The sequence below is a fragment of the Squalius cephalus genome (genome assembly GCF_949319135.1).
Source record: "Squalius cephalus genome assembly, chromosome: 8".
NCBI classification, from domain to species: Eukaryota; Metazoa; Chordata; class Actinopteri; order Cypriniformes; family Leuciscidae; genus Squalius; species Squalius cephalus.
Genome location: NC_137129.1, coordinates 25,283,685 through 25,306,069, shown reverse-complemented (window position 1 = coordinate 25,306,069; position 22,385 = coordinate 25,283,685). Strand labels below are relative to the sequence as shown.

The following is a 22,385-nucleotide window of genomic DNA, read 5'->3' as shown; positions in this document are numbered from 1 at the left end:
GAGGATGTTTTTATATTCTATAATAAAACACAGCATGGTAAAAGTAGGCTAATATATATATATATATGTGTGTGTGTGTGTGTGTGTGTGTGTGTGTGTGTGTGTGTGTGTGTGTGTGTGTGTGTGTGTGTGTGTGTGTGTGTGTGTGTGTGTGTGTGTGTGTGTGTGTGTGTGTGTGTATTCTGTACATTTTAAAAAGCTATTTTAACCTGAAAAATCTAAAATGTATTCCCCAAATTGTGCAGCATAATTTCTCTTGATATCAGCATGTTCACAGCTGTTTTGTTGTTGTTGTTTTTAGAGGAACAAGATGTCACTGATAAGTCCTGCTGACTTCAACATTCACATAAGTCTCCATACATGAACATGCTAAAGTGAAAAATCAAACACCATGGAAATGAAAGGTATGTACTATGTTTCAGGAATGGCACAAAGGTGTGTGACAGTTCAAGTCTCTGTCTTTAGTTCAGTGTGTTAAATAATGTGGTTTTTTTTTTGTCATTTGTGTATCTTTGGATTATGTTGTGTTGTAAATAAATTAAAAACAATCAAAAAGCCATTCTTTTTTAAATCTCCTCATTCTTTGTGCAAGGTTGCTCAGAATGATAGGGCCTGATAGCTCCTAATAGGGCCGTTAGGGGAGGTTCTTACATATTAATGAGCTCCCGCATAAGGCTTTTTCACACAAAACACGTCGTAAAATTTTTAAATCAATATATTGTCTTCTCTGAATGAGCAGTCAGGGTGATTTTCACATAGTTTTGAAGCAAATATTCTAGGCTACGTCATACAATTTTCAAAAGTCTTATGAAGAAATAATCAGTATGGGTTTCATGAGCTTATTTCAGTGACAATTGTTTTTTGTTTTTTCACAAACCACGCATAAATGTTATTATCTCAAAACTACAAACTTTTATATACTTGCTGCTGATATATTATTGTAGCAGTGTTTGTGCTGAATACAGTGTAATCAGACTTTAGCCATTAAAATGTCACAAGTAACAGAAATAAGCACAAATGTCAGAGCATGTCAGAACACCTCCAGGGCCCAGAAAACAGCTCAGACCCCAGAGGGTTAAGCTTCAATCTCTACACCCAAGGCATCACCATCTTTGCCAAAATGGTTTGATATTTCATAGAATTTATTAAGTCCTTCATACTGTCAAGATTTCCACTTCCTGCAACAGCAAAGCATCCCCATAACAAGACTGGACCACCTCCATGATTGACCATGGAGATGGTGTTCTTCTGCTCATCAGCTTTGCCTTTTTTGCACCAGACATACCACTGATACATGGGCTAAAAAAGTTCCAGTTTGGTCACATCACTCCATTAAAAAAAAAATCCAGAATCCAAATGAATTTTAGCATATTTTAGCCTTTTATGTTTTTCTTGGTCAAAACTGGCATTCCATTCAGTAATTCCATTCTAGTGTTTTTCTTATAATCTGCCTTGAAATGATTTTTCCTCCTTTCATAATAGTTGGGGGCCTTAACCCTCTGGGGTCTGAGGGGTTTTTGGGGTCCTTGAGATGTTCTGACATGCCCTGACATTTGTGCTTTTTTCAGTTGCTTATAAACATATTAATGGCAAAGGTGTAAATTCACTCTATTTAGCACAAACAGGGCTACCATAATATGTGAACAACTTGCATGTACATGTTTGTATTTTTGATAGAATAATGTTTATGCATGGTTTTTTCAAAAACAAAAAACTAAAGTTTCTGAAATAAGGCCATAAAACACATTCTAAATATATGTAAATAAGACTTTTGACTAATGGATGACGTTGCCTAGAATTTTTTCTTCAAAATTATGTGAAAATCATCCTGCCTAATCATTCACATAACACAATACATTGATTTAAATCTTGTAAAACACTTTTGTTTGGAAAGGCCATATGCGGGTGGGCGTGATTCACACCTGCGGAGACAATGGGGCCCGCATAATGAGGCTGCATACGTAATGAGCCTTTCATTCAGGTGTGTGACTGAGCCACAAGAATGCAAGGACAATATATAACTGGTTTGTTGTTTTTTTCCACAAATTTTGCTCGCAAATTGTACAATATCCAAGGTAAACATTTCTAGTAATTGTGCAGTTAATTGTTCTCATACTGTATTTTCAGATTTGGAATATATTCTCTTCCCAAATGTGTCACTAATAAAGCATAATAAAATTATTTAAAGAGAAGGCTTATAATGACCTTTTAAGATTTTGTTTACATCTATCCTTATATATATATATATATTTTTTTTTTTTTTTTTTTTTAAGGTTATACAATTACAACAACATTTAAAATTGTAACAATATTTCCAGTGTAATCTTTCTTTGTATTCGCGATTCATATTAAAACAGTATTTTTGCCAGCTGTAGTAGCTCCACAACAGCGCGCATCTGTGCGTTCATTCATTCATAGTAACGCGATTCATATTTAACCCTCTGGGGACCAAGGTGTTTTTGGGGCCCTTGAGAAGTTCTGACATGCCTTGACATTTGTGCTTTTTTCAGTTATTTATAAACATGTTAATGACAAAGGTGTAAATTCACTCTATATAGCACAAACAGGGCTACCATAATATGCAAGCAACTTGTATGTAGATGTTTGTATTTTTAAGAGAATAATGTTTATGCGTGGTTATTGGAAAAAATAAAAATGAAAGTTGCTGAATTAAGACCACAAAACACATATTAAATATGTGTCCACAAGACTTTTGACCAATGGATGTGGTCCCTTTGAGTTCTAGCTTCAAAATTATATGAAAATAGTCTTGCTTTATCGTTCACAAAAAAAAAATACATTGATTTAAATGGTGTAAAACAGGTTTTGCTTGGAAAGCCAATATGCGAGGGGGAGGAGTAGTTCACACCCACTCTGCATAATGACTCTGCCTAATGAGCCATCCTTTCAGGTGTGACACTGACTGAGCCACAATACAAGGACAAAGGATGTATTTAGAAGAAGACTTATATTGACCATTTAAGATTTTGCTTACATCTCTCTTGTAAATATGTTTTGCTATTTTATTAAAAATGTTACAATTACAACAATAATTACAATTTCAACAATATTTCAAGTGTACTCTTTCTTTGTAAAAAAGAAAAAGAAAAAAAGATTATAGGCCTACATTTTATCATATGTATTCATTAGTTTGAATATAGCCGCATTGGAACATCTAACATCTTAGTCTATGACTTTATTTTTGACAAATATATATATATATATATATATATATATATATATATATATATATATATATATATATATATATATATATATATATAAAACGTTAGATATGAGCAGAAATTGCTAAACAAAAGCTTATTTTATGTGGCAGTATATTTTACAGTAGCCTAAAAACTGTACCCAAATCTAGTCAACAAGTGACTGACTGTAGCGTTGTTTTTATGAAATATTAGGGCATATAAATGCTAATTTGCAGTTTAATACGTTGCTTGTACAAATACATTTTATTTCAACATATTCCAGTCGATTTTTACTCATCTCAGTAGGCTATAGCAAAGCAGTTTATTCTTTCACACACAGACGCGCGATTTATATTTAGGCTAAACAGTCTTTACAAATATGTACCCTTCATTCATCTCACAGAAAGGCGAGTCATATTATAGAAATGCGATTCATCTTTTTGCGGTTTGCATAGGCCTACACTAACGTTATTCCATAACGTTATTCCACACGTGAGAAAAGAAAACAGCCTACCTCACTCCTCAGCGGGATCTGCTCCTCATATCAGGATATATTGTTCCTCATATCAGCACTGTTCTGAGGAATCTTTTCTCCATAAGGTAGGCTATATTATGCCTCACTCGATCGCGACGCGCTTTGTTTACAGCTGATGTGGGCGTTTCACAGATCTTCAATAGTTCTCAGAATTTGCGTTTGAATAGCACGCGCTCTCCGTGGGCGTGTCACATTACTGTGAATTAGCTCGTAATGAGGTCGACTGGAGTCGCTCTCTTTTTATACAGATTACAGAAGCTGATAATATTTGTTTTTTATATAAATGACTTCATTTAACAGATGCGATCTCAAGCTTTATGCCCGTGGGTCTGTTTGCCTGTTTGACTGAATTTTCGCGGAGTTATAGATCATTTTCGAACGCGTTTCAAATGGGAGTTTACGGATAGAGAGAAGGCAGAAATCGCATCATGTTAAAGTTTCTTTATTTGTCAAAAAGCAAAACACTTTATTTTTATTTTGAGTATACAGAAAAAAAATAGAAACTGAACAGGATCGATTGATGTATAACACGAAAACTAAAGATCAAAATTAACAGAGCATTTTGTGTTTATTTTTCATTGCTAAAAAAAAAAACGAGCAAAACGCGCCGGCGCGTTTTTGGTCCCCAGAGGGTTAAACAGTATTTTTGCCAGCTGTAGTAGCTCCACAACAGCACGCATCTGTGCGTTCATTCATTCAGATTAGAACAAAGCAAATAGAACTGACCTCCTCAACGGGATCCGTTTGCTCCTCGAAATGATACTTCCAGAACTTCTGAGGTAAATTTTTGCAGGATTATTATCAAGATAGTATTATTCCTCACAGCATCGTAAAGTACATAAGTCTGAAAGTGAACTCGTGGTGTGTGTTATCCAGCTGATGTGGGCGTTTCACAGGTTTGTTTGGATCGCCTCACATTTGCGTTTGAATAGCGCGCGCTCTCCGTGGGCGGAGCACATTAAAACTTAATTAGCTGAGATGAGAACGACTGACATCTCTCTCTTTGCATACATATTACATAAACTGTAAATATTTGTTTTTTATAAAAATTACTTCATTTGAAAGAAGAGAATTCAAGCTTCATGCCTGTATGACTGTATGCCTGTTTGACTGAGTATTCGCTGAGTTACAGTTCATTTTCGGACGCGTTTCAGAATTGACTTCACTGACGGAGAGGAGGCAGAACTCGCATCATGTTTATTTTTCTTTATTTGGCGAAAAGCACAACACTTTGTTTTTATTATGAGCATACACAAAAAAAATACACACTAAACAGGATCGATTGATGTATAACACAAGCATATAAGATAAAAATTAATATTTTTTTTTTATTTTTTTTTTGCACTCATACGGAAAAAAACGAGCCTATCGCGCCGGAGCGATAGCCGACCTCAGGGGGTTAAGCACATTTTCACGCAAATTCATCTAAAAGCGCCAAATTTGGCACAGATGTAGCTCAGGTCATACTGAAATGATTTAGCTAGGGCGCCGGAGCCAGCGACCCTCGGGGCCAAGATGGCGGCCAAATCCAATATGGCCGCTGCCCGAAAAGGGTTCCGGCTTTAACTTTTGAACCACATGAGTTACAAATACAAACTTGATATGTTTTTCAGCTTAATTGATCATGAGAAACACATAGGAATGTTTATATTTATGACCCAGTATATCTGGACCCCTTGATCCTCCAATTCCAATATGGCCGCTGTCCAAAATAGCAGTTTGGGCTGTAGTATGGGGCCTTACACGCCATTGTTCGCGCAAATTCATCTACAAGCACCAATTTCATCAATTTGACACAGATGTTGCTGAGGGGATACTGAAATGATTTAGCCAGGGCGCCCCACCCAATGGTCCCTGAGACCAAGATGGCGGCCAAATCCAATATGGCCGCCGCCTGAAAGGGATTCGGCTATAGCTTTTGAGCCAGATGAGATACAAATACAAACTTGATGTCTATTTTACCTTCTTTGACCATGGGAAACCCATAGGAATACTTATATTTATGATTGGGTATATCAGGACTCCCCCAAATTCCATAAATTCAATATGGCCACTGTCCGAAAAACGGTTTTGGCTACAAATTTTGAACCAAATGAAAACTTAATGTCTATTTAATTTTTTTACCATGACAAACACACGGGAATGCTTACATTTGTGATTGTCTATGTTTATACCCCACATTTGCATTTACAAGAAAGCTATTTCCTATTTACGACAACTCTACAGGGACCTTATGGAAGACTTAAGGGCATTCATGTCTTTATTATGAGCCCCACACAACATAGTTTAAGGAATACCTCCTCAGCCATCTCCCTGACTGGACAGAGTACCGGAAAGGCAAGGACACATATATCGCAAGCAACAAGTGTCTGAGAGAGTAGTTACCGCTCACGATTCCAACCAGATAAACCAGGATGAAGCATTGCTGTTAATGAGGGGTGCCTTGATCTTACACAAGTATTGCTTACAACCAGGCTACTTATTCGATGGCTCTTTCCCGTCCAACTGTCTAACAACGTCTGTTGCTGAACCCTTACGAGTGTTCAATGACATCATACTTCAGGGACCAGCGCTCCTCAAACCCAGTGCAGCAAATATAGAGGATGCCAAGCTGAAACGGAGAACGAAAATAGCATGCTTCAGCACCCAATGTCAGAAGTACAATGCATATATGATGCAAATCGCCATAGCAAGGGCCGAGAGATGCCATTTCCACTTTATTGTGGCCTTAAATTGCATGGAAGTGGACGCCGGAAAGGGAACATCGATGAAGCACATGCACAAGGGCTCTCGGTGTCATATAAACGAATCATGGAAGTGAAACAGTCACTGGCACGCGCAGTATGTAAACGACACAATGTAGACGGCATTGTTCTTCCTACTAATCTTCGTCAGAATGTCTTTACCACTTATGATGTTGACAACCTTGATGGCCAGAGCAAAGGAAACTTCACACAGGACGAGTTCCATGGAACTGCACTGAGTGCTACAAATCACCTCTCTTGTGATAATCTGGGACTTAAGCGTCCTCAAATAAAGGTAGACTCTGAAGATTCATCCACACCCAAACTTCCAGACTCATATACACTTGTGAAGCCAGCAGAACTCAATAAAGGAGATATAATGGCACCTAGAAGTGGCACTGCTCCTATCCGACCATCGCATGATCTTGTGCATGTAGCCAAAGTGAAAGATGAGAGTTGGTTGTTGCATGGCAAAGGCATACTTGATCAGGACACATTAGGTGAAAAGGATCTCACACCTTTTGAATGATGACACAGTGAAACCCCGTGCTGAGATAGGAGTGTATCCCCTATTCCCAGACAAAGCAGCCTCTGCATCCATGATGAAGCATGCAATGGAGCTAGCACAGGAAGGCACATCATTCCTGAATCCCGGCCAGATTGCTGTCCTTGGTGCTGATCAACCATTGTATGCCATAGCAAAGCAGCTCCAATGGCAATATCCTGAGACACTTGGTGAAGATAAGCTCATCTTGATGATGGGAGCATTACATATCGAAGACAAAGCTCATCTTATGATGGGCAAGCTGCTCCGTGATTCAGGTTGGACCACCATCCTTTCCCAGGCACAGGTCCTGACTACAGGACGTGCTCAGTCTGTCCTCAATGAGCACCATATCAAACAAACACGGTATTCCCACCAGGTCACTCTCATGTCTCTTTATATTCTCAAGCAGAAAGCATACACTACCTACTGTGCAGATCTTCTAGGCCCACCGGAAACATTCGAAATGTGGGACCAACAATCTCAAGCCGAGTTCCCACAGTTCAAGTATTGGTCTACCATCATGGAGGTGGAGTTCCTACTCTGTCGATTCATTCGGTCACTTCGGGAAGGAAACTTTCAGCTTTATGTTCAAGTTTGTGATGAACTGTGTGCTTGGTTTCATGTGATGAATCACACAAACTATGCCCGTTGGTTACCCATCCATGTGCGAGACATGGTTGAGCTGCCTGAAAAATATCCTTCCGTTTATGAAGTGTTCATGAAGGGGAACTTCGTAGTGCAGCGGTCAGAGCGCAAGTTCAGCTTGATTGCAAAAGATCAGTCCAACAAAATCCTGCAAACCTGTGGTGGTGCAGCTGGACTCTATGAAAACCCTGAAGCCCTCACACTCTTCATGCTGGCAGGGCCTGACTGTGCCAGATTAGTACAAGAGTTTCAAGCTGTGTATGATAGTAGCTCATTATCATCATCAACATCTCATCAAGAAGAGGCACACAGCATACAAGTCATGTTCAGGAAGGATGTCAAATACTTTACCGAGGTTATGGAAACCCATGGAAATCCCTTCTTATCAGCGAATCATGACCTCATGGCACTCGACACCCAAGATATTATGGAAAGAGAAGTGGCTGATTCGCTCACTTCTGCTCACGAAGTTGGTTTAGCCCTACATGCTGCCTATGTAGAGCAGCGACTTGACAAGGTTACCAAGCCTGTATCAGATATGATCCCTCAGGCAAATATACTGACATTTGCCAATCGACCTGACACAAAAGCCAAGCACAAAACAAAAAATGGGATTCACAAGCAAAACATGACACTCGTCACACAACTGTTCCTTTCCCTTCAGTGCAGGCCTGATGCAGACATGGCAGAATTCTTCAGGTTCGAAAATCAAAGGGAGCCACCCAGCATTTCCAACCAGGGGCGTTTATGCAGTGGTACAAAGTCAGACATTCTCGAATGCATGAAGGTGAAAAAAACCCATGTAGCAGCAGCGAGAGATGCAACTGTAGTTGAGCTTGATGGTGCTGTAATGGTCCAAATGGTCCGGCCAACTACTGCAAAAGCATTCCATGACTACGTTAACACCAATATTGCTGGGTTTGTGAGGTCACACATGATCACACAACAAGGATGAACTATTTGGATATATCAGTGAAGAGATAACCAAGCATGGCATGTCAGGTAAACTCCTCCTTTCCACCAAGAAAGATGCTGTACTCTCCAACAGACCAGGGTATGACATGTCTGCCCTTCAGCCTTGTAATCATACAGAAGCAGATACAAGAATAATCCTGCATCTTGCACATGCTGGGGCCAATGGCCATAAAAAGGCATTTGTCCGGACTGTCGACAGCGATGTTGTCATCCTTGCCATAAGCTTCTTCAACACACTCGGCCTCTCAGAGCTCTGGATCGGCTTTGCAGGTGGAAAAAACTATAGGGACATTCCTGCTCATGAAAACAGCAAGGATCTTGGTCCCCAGAAGTCACTAGCCTTACCACTCTTCCACGCTTTAACAGGCTGTGACACAACCTCAGCCTTCCTGGGCCATGGGAAAAAGAGTGCATGGGCAGCTTGGGAGGCAACACCAGATCTCACAGAATCCCTGGTTACCCTCACCTTGGAGCTTGAACAATATCAACAATGACGTCCATGTCCAAAGACTGGAGCGTATGGTCGTCATCATGTACAGCAAGAGCTGTGGTTCCAGCCGTGTAGATGAAGCTAGACATCACCTTTTCTCGAATGGTACCAAGAACCTGCCACCCACCCAAGCTGCACTGATTCAGCACATCAAAAGAGCACTGCTGCAGGCCAGCTTCTACTGGAATCAGGCAACCGCTGTCCAGCAAGATATCCCAGAGTTCAATGCATGGGGATGGTATCAGGACTCTACGAGCAAGACTTGGGAACCTTACTGGACTAATCTCGGAGACACCAGTAAAGCCTGCACCATTCTCCTCCACTGTGGCTGCAAGACAGCATGTAGAGGGCACTGTAAGTGCTGTAAAGCCGGAGTCCGTTGCACTTCTATATGTGCATGTGAGGGTGCTTGTACAAACAATGATGGTGGAGACAATGAGAGATCCGGTGATTGTGAGTGATAATGATAATTCATGTGAGAGACCATGAGAATTCACTGTTGTTGTTTTTTATGTTATTACTGTTTTTTTGTTTTTTTTTATGCGAAGCAAACCTTTAAAGGGTACATAACATGCACAGTCATTGCTATAGAGCTATAGAGTCATTGTAGTGCTTGATTTCCAGCAAAAGACAGAAATCTGATCCAGTTGTACTTACATGAATGGAGTCTTTTATCACTGGGACCGCTCCACGTTTTAATAGCAAACGATTTGCAAATCCAGCGTCACCCTGGGCCTTGTTAATAAAACATTCGTCACTGAAATGACCAGAACACACAACCGCACTTGGTAGGCTACACTCCGTTGCTGCCCCGGAAAAACAAACTGCATCCACTGTTCCTGTAACACTGGGTTCTTTGGAAAGCTGAACACGGTAAGCTTTCCCTCACATCCAAAAACACACTTTTTTGGAGACATTCTTGAACAAATCCTATGCAGCGCTGGCTGCCGATGATTTCCTGTTGAAGCGCGTTGATGTGCGCGGTCTCGCTCTCCTCTGGTCGACGTGTGCGCGGGCGCGCTTTTCCGAGAGAAATGCTCATATAAGGAGTTCCACTCTCATCTACGTCATTAGATCCACGATCGAAAAAAAACAGCCGAAACTTGTACCAACCCGGAAGTAAGATTTTCGGCACAGAAATTATCCGTTATTCGTCCAAAAATATTTTTTTAAAACTTTGCCCATGTTTAGCATGAGAATCCATCTCTTTAACACGGTAAACAACTCTGAATACATGAAACACCATTGTACCCCCCCTTTAAGAGTTTTGGAAAAATTGACTATATTATTATTTTAACAATTTGACATAATATAAATATTGCCTTGCAATAATAACTGTGTCTTATTCTTTCTTATATGATTACACTTTGAAATGTATTCACCTGTGGTACACTGAAAACCATTTCACTTTTATAAGGAAATGAATCAACATTGAGAATAACCTTCAAAGTTGTGGTAAAAAAAAAGATTTTCAACCACAGTCTTGAAAAGAATACAGGTTCCAGACTTACACAAGCATAAATATAAATATGCCAATGGACTTCCTGTGGTCAATAAACATAAAAAAGACACCACATCCTCATTTGGAGCACATTTGGTTCAAAATTTGTAGCCAAAACCGTTTTTCGGACAGTAGCCATATAGAATTTAGGGAATTTGGGGGTCCTGATATACCCAATCATACATATAAGTATTCCTATGGGTTTCCCATGGTCAAAGAAGGTAAAATAGACATCAAGTTTGTATTTGTATCTCATCTGGCTCAAAAGCTATAGCCGAATCCCTTTCAGGCGGCGGCCATATTGGATTTGGCCGCCATCTTGGTCTCAGGGACCATTGGGTGGGGTGCCCTGGCTAAATCATTTCAGTATCCCCTCAGCAACATCTGTGCCAAATTTGGTGCTTGTAGATGAATTTGCGCGAACAATGGCATGTAAGGCCCCATACTACAGCCCAAACTGCTATTTTGGACAGCGGCCATATTGGAATTGGAGGATCAAGAGGTCCAGATATACTGGGTCATAAATATAAACATTCCTATGTGTTTCTCATGATCAATTAAGCTGAAAAACATATCAAGTTTGTATTTGTAACTCATGTGGTTCAAAAGTTAAAGCCGGAACCCTTTTCGGGCAGCGGCCATATTGGATTTGGCCGCCATCTTGGCCCCGAGGGTCGCTGGCTCCGGCGCCCTAGCTAAATCATTTCAGTATGACCTGAGCTACATCTGTGCCAAATTTGGCGCTTTTAGATGAATTTGCGCAAAATTACCTATTTATGTGCTTAAAGGGATACTTCACCTCTGGGAAGATGAATGTGTATTTAAAATAGGTCATTTAAGTAGAAGAAATGTGAAGAAATTTTTGAATTTGGAGCTTTCTAGACTGAGAAAAGCCAGAAAATGTATTTTTGGCTTATGTGGATGAAAGAATGCAACTCCCAGAATGCACTTGCTTCGCTGCCTTAGGAGGCCACGCCTACCGGTAAGAGTGCGTAGTTGAAAACAACAAGGCTAGCCTACGTGATGAGTTTGCCAGTGATTTAGAGATCGGCCAAAATGTCCGGGATTCGGCTTTTGCGTTCTACAGTCGCCATTCATCATGTTTACTGTGGCGAGCAGGACGAGGCTGACGGCCTCGAGAACGGCGCGAGGCCGGTGGCGTCATTACTGAGACGCGCCGGGTCTCGCATCGCTCACGGAGGAGCGGGAATTTTCTTAGCAATGGTAAAACGCACATCAACCGATCACTTGTTTAGCGTTCATGTAAACACTACATTCAGATTCACCAATCGGAATGAATTCAGTTAGATTGAAACAAAAGGTGCTGCATGTGCATGTAAACATGGCGACCGCAGAACGCAAAAGCTGAATCCCGTACATTTTGAACGATCTTGCCCGCCGGACAAGTCCGGGAAAAGGAGGATGGTAACCCCTACTTACTCAGCTTTCTCCTACTATTCAGCTATCTCCACAGAACAAGAGCCTGTTAGCTAAGCTTCCAAAGAGAGACGGCTGAAACTGTGTACATTCTGTGAGTGAAATCCCACCTCCTATGGGCAGGCTGAAAACATGCGGAACAACGCCATCTACTGGCTGTAGTCTTTAGCCTCTGGCCAGAAAATCCTCCGATGACGCAAAATGACGATTTTTGCGTCATCGGAGGATTTTTTCCAGACAAAAAATACATAAAATCTCTTGTCTCAGGGGGATATGAGGGTGGAAAGCATGGTAATTCGAAAATACTACAGGTTTTCTACTAATACAAAGCTTAATGCTAAATCCTGAAGTATCCCTTTAAGGCCCCCAACTATAAGGTCATCTTACAAGTCTTTGGCAGTTAATTGAGAGGTTTTCTCAGTTGCTCTGATCAAACATTTTATTTTATTTTATTAGCATGTAAAACATGTTAAAACATACTAGCAAAGTGCTGAAAAATGCTAGCAATTTGACAAGACATGCTAGTAACATGCTAAGTCATGGTAGCAACATGCTAATCATTCTAACAAAACATGCTAATCTAATTCATGCTAGCGATGTACTGAAATATGCTAGGAAAATGCAAAATAATGCTAGACACGTGCTAAGACATGCTAACAAAATGTAAAAGATTACTAACAACATAAAACATGGTAAGAAGCTTTTAAAGGGACAATATGTATCTTTTTAGGTATTTTATTATCTAAAATCAATATTTGTATTCATAAATATGTCCTCAATGGTGTCCAAATACCTCTGCCAATGATCTGACTTGTCCTCGTAAACGAAGAATTTATTATCTTTATATACATGGGACGGGTAGGTCCACGGAGGCTTCCATGTAGTTCCGCCATCTTGAAAAACTATAATAGCAGAGAGGGACAAAAAGTACTAGGCCAACGCGTTTCCACAACGCGTTTTCGTTCAGAGCCCGCGTCACGTGACTGAAACCAGCAGAAACGGAGCAGAGCAGTGAGAGGTGCTTGTCACTGCCCTGGCAAGTTTAAAAGGCTGTACTGCACGGTTAAGTCACAGGATAACGAGTCATCTTCGTCGAAAAAGTCCAAAATAAGACCCTAAAAGGAAACGTGACCGGAGATTACAAAAACAAGGGTTAATGTCGGGATAGCTAATGCAGGAGAAAGCTTTCAAAAGAGACGCTGAAGTTGCCTGCTTTCTTCTCGACAGGTAAGTCAATGTTACGTTCTTAATTACAAGCTTTTTATTTTTTTATTAGCCTATATAGACCAGCGTTTCCCAGCGGGGTGACGCGGCACCCTGGGGTGCTTCTGGCGAGAGCAGGGGTGCTGTGTAAAAAAAAATTTTTTACCATCAATCTCGGATCGTCGGAAGTCTCTAATAACAACAAATAATGCGCACAAATTTATAATAAAAATGCAAATCATAAGTTTTCGGCGTTGAATTGCGCTTGCGTGTGATTTTATTCCCGTGCCTTATTCCCAGTGCGTCCACATAAAGCTGCCTATTTTTCATTGATGCGCTTACAGTCAAATACACACGAAAACATTGTCACAACGTCCGTCTTGCCGCGTATTCACATAAACACATCGGTTATGTCCGTGCTGCTGTCAACGCAACGCGTGCGATTAATGTTTTTCAGTTTAACACATTAAAAATATTTAACGCAATTAAAGCAGCATTTTTTTTCTGTCATACTTTGGCTAGCGTTACATTATATAATCACGTTCTTCTTCATGCAAATGCTTCTAACCATGCAAGCGAGAAAATACAAAAGAGAATGCGCTGTCTGTGATGCTGACACGACGCGCGCCAGACTCGACTTCTCTTTCGCGCTTTCGCTTTGAGTATCCTCATGAGAGCAGTCTTAAATTAGTTAAATAAAGTCTTAAATGAACGTTAAGAGTTGTGAGAAAATGGGACGCGTGTGGGATCCACATGTGACAGTGCAGCAGTGACATCAGAATCAAATAACACTTCATTCATAAAAATATGCCATTAAACAATTATTTGAAATATACTAGTAGAAGAACTTTATTGTCCCCGTGGGGCAATTGGGTTTGCGGCGCAGTCGCAAGGCACTACATGACAAACATATGACACAAACAATACAATGCATTACAAAACAGTAAAATACACTAAAATACACTAAACTAAAAAACACTATAATATACTATACACCCTTGGGTCTAACCATGCCAGCTGAACAGATAACTTATTGTAATTGATTTAAAGCCTTAATGGCTTGTGGTACAAAAGAAAATTTAGATCTGTTCTTGGTCATAAGAGGTGGGCAGAAAAGACGCCTAGATGGTAGTAAATTAAAATGGGATGCTAATGGGTGTGTGTGATCGCATACAATGTTATTGGCTTTTTTCAACATTCTGTCCTTGTAAATGTGTTCGATGCTTGGTAATGTTATCCCAAGTAGCTTGCTAGCAGTAGTGACTGTTTTTCTGATTATGTTTTTCTGTGCTTGTGTGGCATTTCCGAACCAACAAATGATACAGCACGTTAAAACACTTTCAATAAAAGCAGTATAAAACATCTGAAGCATTTTGTTATTGACATTAAAAACAAACAGTTTCTTTAGGAAGTACATTCTTTGCTGTGTCTTAGTGTGCAAAAGATCAGTCCAAGAATCCCATTTAAGTTTGTTGTCCAGTACAATGCCAAGATATTTATAGTTTGTAACGACCTGAATGATCTCCCCATTGATGAAAGTATCGATTGTTTGCTGTGACTTTCTAAAATCTATGGACATTTCTTTGGTCTTATTGGTATTTAGAATTAAGTGTGACTTATTGCACCATTCTAAAAAAGAGTCTAAAACTGGCCCATGATCTACCTCCCCATCCTGTAGCAGACTCACAAGAGCTGTGTCATCTGCATATTTAATAAAATGCCTGTTTTGAAAAGTGCTAGTGCATGAATTTGTATATAAAATAAATAATAAAGGAGATAAAACACATCCTTGTGGAGAGCCTATGTATGTTATCTTCACTTCAGACAGAAACGAACCCATTCTAACCCGCTGGACTCTACTGGTAAGGAAATCCATGATCCAATAAATAATACCCGTATTAAGAGAGAATTCACTGGCTAAAATTTCTGCAAGTATCTTAGGTTGCATGGTGTTAAAAGCAGATGAAAAGTCCACAAATAGAATCTTAGCATGGGTCTTTGGTTTCTCAAGATGAGTATGCAAAAGGTGCATTAATGTCAGAATTGCATCGTCCACCCCCCTGGAGGACTGAAAAGCAAATTGCAAGGGGTCCATAAGATGGTGGGTTTGTGATATAATGTACCGCTTAACCAGGCGTTCCAGGCACTTCATGACTAATGATGTCAATGCAATTGGTCTGAAATCATTTAACTCTGTGGGTCTTGGCAGTTTTGGCACAGGTACAATGGTAGATGTTTTCCACAGGATGGGGACTTTACAGAGATTAAGAGAATAATTAAAAATGTCAGTGAACACAGGTGCTAACTGTTCTGCACAGTGCTTCAGGATATTACCACAGATTTTGTCAGGGCCAGGGCTTTTCCGTGGATTACAACGTCTAAAAAAGTGAAAGACATCCAATTGTCTGATGTTTAATACAGATGCAGAAACAGAGGATGGAGGGGGCAGCACCGCTGTTGCTCTCAAAACGACAGAAGAAGGCGTTAAGCTGGTTTGCCCTTTCCAGTCCCTCACCTCCATGCATAATCAGGGAATGATTCCCCCTGCCCTTGTGGGGGACATTGGTCATGGTCTTAATCCCCTGCCATGCCTCACGAGAATTGCCTGACACCAGGGTTGCCTCAATCTTCTGTCTGTACCTGTACTTATCCAGCTTTATTTGTCTTTTAATCTGTCTTTGAATGTCCCTTTTGACTATATCATCCTGATTCCTGCATGCATTTTTCTTTTCAATTATAAGATGCTTTAATTTATTGGAGATCCAGGGCTTGTCGTTTGGAAATACTTTAATGGTTTTTATGGGAATGACTGAATCTACACAGAAATTGATGTATTCAGATATTGTTTCCACTTGTTCATTTATATCAGGGCATTTAAAAATGTCCCAATTTGTACAATCAAAACAGCCCTGCAGGGCCATAATACTGTCATTATTCCATACTTGAACTGAGTGTTCTTGGGGCTTCTCCCTTTGCAGGAGCCTCTGATATGTAGGCCGGAGATAAACCACATTGTGGTCAGATGCCCCTAGTGGTGGAAGCAATAATGACGAATAAGCGTCTTTGACAGTTCCATAGCATAGGTCTAAAAACTTATTTTTCCGGGAGGGACAGTTGACATACTGATAATATGTGCGTAAGCACTTTTTCACAGGACAATTATTAAAATCTCCTAAAATAAACTTAGGAGCATCCGGAGACAGTAGTTCAAGCTTGTGGGAGAGATTAAAAATAATGTCAAGTGATCTGTCGAAATTTGCCTTTGGGTGAATATATACGACAGTAAAAAATATCTGAGGGAACTCTCTGGGCAGATAGAAGGGACGAAGAGAGACACACAGCAGTTCAATATCAGGAGTACACAAACTCTCTCTCACCACCACTGTGCGACACCACTCGTCCCGGATGAGTAGGCAGACCCCGCCCCCACGGGTCTTCTTCGTGATTGTAGTGTCCCGGTCAGTCCTGAACACAGAGAAACCGAGGGGTCCCACCTCGCTGGATGCGATGCCGCTGTCCAACCATGTCTCCGTGACAGCCATGACACAGGCACTACGGTACTCATGCAGGTAGCGGATATTTGCAGTCAGCTCGTCAGTTTTCGATTTTAGGGACTGGGCGTTGATGAGCAGCGTAACGGGCAGAGAGAGTTTGTTTTTCAATTTCCTTAATCTTCGCCGAGTGCCCGCTTTTGATCCTCGTTTGCGCTTTGTCCGTACAGTCCATTTCTTTGGGTTAGTCCTCAGATAGTTCGGTATGGAGTTTACTACGGCTGCATGATCCGTAGGTAAACGATCGTGTATCAGTAGGAGGAAATCTCTACTATATTGGATTTCACCCGCCACGCCGGTAACATGGTCGTGATCAAATCCATGGGCGATACAGTGTTTTAAAATCACTATAAGCAGTCCGATCTTACACCAATAAGCCAAGTCCATGATTGCTTTTAGTGCAGTGTGGAATTAGACCATACAGGAAATGTAACACTCACGGTAACGAACAAATAAACAAACAATTAAATGCCAAACACGAGAGGCAGCAGGGCAGCCACAGTGCAGCGCCCGGATGAAAATCCCACTTAGTGTCCCTTTAAAGCTTTCAAACTTTCAGACAAGGCTTTGTCAACCCAACATAACAGTTTGTCCCGACAAACTTTACTTTCTAGTTTCTGAATTGTGGAATTGTGGAAATTGTTCCACTTTCTAGTGGAACTGCAACATACTCAGGAATAACTAATTTTCTGAAAAATGCATTACTGTCTTTATGATGTTTCTACATTAATTTGGAGATTTACTGTGAAATTACTAGGCTACATAAAATATAGTAAAAACAAGCTATCTTGTGCAATTATAACAAAATTATCCCAATAATTATCACATTATCCCAATTATTATCCCAATAATTATCCCATACACTGAGTGAGCAAACATTTAGGTGAGATTTGCAATGGTAATTGAGCATGAGCAATGTTTATATATGAATAAAAAGCCTTAATTGAATATGTCATTATGTAAAGTGATCTCTTCAGAAGAAAGTAATGATTTCCTAGATTTTAAATGGATGGACAAAAAAAAATAAAAAAATAATAGATAAAAATATCTATATGACAGTAGGCCTATAAGTTCTTCCCTGTGGTATTGAAAATTGATACATTTATTTATTTATTTATTTATTTATTTATTTATTGCTCAAGTCATACATAAATGCAGCTATTGAGTAAAGTAGAGAAGGCCCTATAAACAAGGTTGTAAGTTTTGTTTGTTCAAAACTGTAACATTCGTTTGTTCGTTGTGTCAAGTTGTAGTTTGTTTGAAATAACAAACCAGTTCACCCGAAGGAAAACTCGATGAAGCGCTATTAGAGGACATCCTGTCATAGCCTTTTGGTACATAATGGCTACCGTAGATGCAACACACATTTGAAAAAGCGAGGCGCTAGAGAGCACTATTCATTTGATTGCAAAATACAATTTCACCACTAGATGAGAGAAAATCCCACTTAGTGTCCCTTTAAAGCTTTCAAACTTTCAGACAAGGCTTTGTCAACCCAACATAACAGTTTGTCCCGACAAACTTTACTTTCTAGTTTCTGAATTGTGGAATTGTGGAAATTGTTCCACTTTCTAGTGGAACTGCAACATACTCAGGAATAACTAATTTTCTGAAAAATGCATTAGTTGTCAAAAACCTCTGAATGTAAGACAATAGAATATAATGTCTTTTGATGGATTCTACCTGCATTTTACTATTCATTCCTGGATGGGCCTCAATGACTTCCCATAAACTTCAAGGAACAAGCTGACTTTTTGGGAACTTATTCACCCGTATACCCCAGAGTTAGATTAGTCCATATATTCCCTTCTCATCTCCGTTCATGCTGTAACTCTGTCTGACGCACTCACCGCTAGCCTAGCTTAGCACAAATACTGGAGGTAAACGGCTCCATCTAGCCTACTGCTCCCAATAAGTGACAAAATAACGCCAACATTTTCCTATTTACATGTTGTGATTTGTATAGCCACAGCGTGTACAAATAACAACACTCTGGGTACTACAGGGCTTCTAGAAGATGGCTGTGTCTCATGTGACCTTGTTATTTGTACACGCTGTGACTATACAAATCACAATCCGGACTTTTTACAGAAGGTAAAAGTCGCAGTAATCTTTACTGACATTGTCTGTAATGATTACTGAGATAGCACATTTGGACGGGACTAAAATCACTGAGAAGCTCTGATAATAATTACTTTACCCCACCTCTCCATGTTAAACTAGTCCCGTCCGAATAGGGCTCAAGTCATTTGCCAATTGGCCTACTTATACTATGCCCTAAAAGTATGTACTGTTTTTGAGAAGAAAAATGACATACTTTTCAGTTTGTAGCAGAAGAGTAGGCAAGCTTTGGGATGTACTACATCATTATCGCTCTGTCACTTAGTTATGTGCATCCTGTCACCAATTAAAATGTCAATCATCTTTTCAATTAAAATCCTCCACGTTCACTTTAATTTAATTTCCTACTGTAACGGAGAGAAATGTAGTTGCATGTTGATCTGTCAGTAGTGGGTCTTTCATGTGGAGAACTCTCCTCATGTGTTTGCTTGATGCTTTTTGAAATGTTTTAACTAATAATCTTGTAATGAATGTCATTTCAGTTCTACTTTATGAGTATGAATTATCAAATGATTAAAAGACAACAATATGCAAGCACAAGGGTTGCCAACTCTCACGCATCTGGCGTGACACTCACGCTTTCAGCATCAATCTCACGCTCTCACGCACACGCAAGAAATGTCACACCAAAATCCAGGTTTCTCCCCTCTCAATCTGTAAATTTTCTGTTGATGACTATACATACTAGACCACAGCGTATTAATGACAGGAGAGGAGTTTAAGGTCCACAGCTGTAACATCTGCCTACAACGTTCTCACTGCAGTATTCTCTGATCGTTGATTCGCTGAAAACCTTGCACCTGATACGTCAGTTGCGTGTGAAAAGTTCAGAAAGAGTTCGGAGCATAGGTTCGGAGTGGGAGCCACTGATGCGCGTTTGAAAGTTTGGATGACAATCAAGGTAAGCAGATAATAAAATGGTGTGCCTTTCACTACAGACGTAGCCTGGCCTAATCAGTCTGTGTGCCGAGAGTAGGCTACAGACTTCAACTATAGTTGCAAACGTTGTCTGACGCGTGTTATGTGGGCTAGATATTTGCTCAATAAAAATAGGCTCACGGTACTAATTACGTTTTGGCAAATCGGGCAAGTGGCATTTTAAAATTCCCCAAATGATCAAAGGTTGGCCAGATTGTGTTGAGTCTGCCACAGTCAAATGCGGATGCTGAGCGAACCTTTTCAGTTATTGGCCTAAACAAGACTGACACCTGATGGCAACCTGTGAGTGATGGGAAGTTCAAATCATTTTACTGACTCACTTGTTCTACCTCGTTCATTAAAATGAACAAATCTTTTTGAGTCATTTCGTTCATTTAAAGGACTTTAAATGTTATACTTTTAACAGCCAAATTCCCAGAACACATCCACCTACGCAGTCTTTATCATATTCTGAATTAAGAAATCATTATAATGCAGTCAGAAATAATTTACAGGGAACATAAATAATTACTTAACCTTCCGAGTGTTTCGTTCATTTGTCACGTGACAGACGCATTACGGTTCATGAACGGATCGAACCCTGCTTCAGACACGAGCCTCCTGCAGAGGTGGTGAAAGCTGGCCGAACTGCCACTGTGGCACAACAGGCCTAATGTGTGAAACTTGTGTTGTGGTTTTCTGGGGAGGTGGAGTAACTATTATGTGTCCCTTTTGTTTTGAGATTTCTTATTGTTTTGATGTTGTTGTTTTACATGTTTGTTATTTAATCACCTCTATCTTAATTTTTTTATAGTGCAATCAATAAATTAATTGTACATTTTGAAAACACGTTTCCATTCTATAAGTTTTTTTTTTCCCATAAATCAGGGTTTATACTAAGTAAACAAGGACTGACATTTTTAAAATTAGGGTTAGGGTTGCCAAAAAATTTCTCCACGCGCGCACACTTAAGTTTTACAGAGTCTCACTCCAGGCAAAGTCCCAAAGTTGGCAACCCTGAAGCACTGGTTTTGCCACAAACTCAACTGACTGGCTTCTCTCCTGTATGATTTCACACGAGTCTCTTCAAACATGAATTATGAGCTTCCAGAACTTCTAATTGAGTAGACAATGAATAGACGTAAATAGACGTGTCACGTGAGAGATTCTTTCTACAAGGTTTTGTTCTAACTTTATAGTTCGAGTATTTAATTTGCAACAGTATTTAGTACTTGGGCCTATTGTGAATTAATTTTGGCTATGTTGACATTGGACATGCTTTTTTCCTACGGAGTTACAAACGTTTATTTTGTGACAAAGACGTGGTTTTACTGTACTGTGCATGTTCTACTGCGGTACATTTTTTTTAAATTACCTGAATACTAGGACCATTTGTTTGCTTTTGGCTATAAGGAATATGAAGGAAAGTGAAGGAAGCGGGCAAAACTTTCCTGTAGAAAGTGCCCAATCGCTGTTGCCCATGCCCTGCCAAAAAAAAAAAAAATCTGCCAGTATCTTCACACTACACGATTTTAACACTTCGACCAATTTTGCGAAATCATAGACAAGTGCCCAAAATTGAAGGCAAATCGGTGCTCGTTCACGCGAGTGACAATCACGCAAGTGTGCATTATCAAAGACGCGATCTGAGAGAATCAACGAAGCGTTCACTTCTGTGTGTGTTGCCAAACCCCCTGTTGCCAATCCATCGTGCTGTGCACACAACTTCACCTGAATGCTACCTCAGATAGTCGTGCAGTCTAAAAAAAAAACAAAAAAAAAACCTGTCACAGAGACGAGGTAGCCTATCTATACGTGTACAATATAATATAATAGAATCATGTCTTAATGTCATTCTTTTTCACAGTATAAATTAATAGATTTATTAATTAAATCTTTAATTAATATATTATTAAATCTAAAGTTATTCATTGAAGAGCTGTGAGTAAAACCTAAAGTATAATTTGCTTGTCTAGTTGTGGTCCGTTTCGGAGCATACACACAGAAAGCTGCCTTGAAGTTGGAAACAGCGTCTCATGCATCATGGATTATTGTGCTTTTAATTATCAAACACGTCCCACAATTTAGCAACATTCTTTTGATTATGTCGACACAAGTCATCACATTTGGGACTCAAGTCAAGTCTAAATTATGCAACTCGAGTCCACAACCCTGGTTTTAATTTTTGTCATGTGATCATTAAGGGTTTTTAATCAATAAGAGTACCATGGTACTCTGTTCATCTCAAGATATTTAATGGCACAGTGCATTGAGAGTTCTGGCTGACCCCATAATTGTGGTTCCTCATGAAGCCGCTGATCTGGCCATACGGGGTGTGTTGGCTTTCGTTGGGGTCTGAGGTTCCGGTCAGAGTTCTGCAGGCGCTCCAGTATCCAGCCAACCGCTGCTCATCCAAACAACAAAGAGTTGCAGAGAAATCCAGCTGCCATCAGACACAACAAAATGAATAAAGAAAGTCATGATTCAGAAATGTGTATTGATTACCTCAACA

At 39.9% G+C, this 22,385-nt stretch overlaps 1 protein-coding gene across 3 annotated transcripts in view; it reads right to left on the bottom strand.

The window, feature by feature from the left end:
- ints8 (integrator complex subunit 8) overlaps positions 1-22,385 on the bottom strand; it is a 140,624-nt gene that overhangs the window by 107,715 nt on the left and 10,524 nt on the right. For all 3 annotated transcript variants that reach the window (XM_079878961.1, XM_079878962.1, XM_079878963.1), the window contains exon 9: positions 22,161-22,316. In XM_079878961.1, coding sequence (XP_079735087.1) covers positions 22,161-22,316 — 156 coding nt within the window. The remainder of the gene's footprint in view (positions 1-22,160; positions 22,317-22,385) is intronic.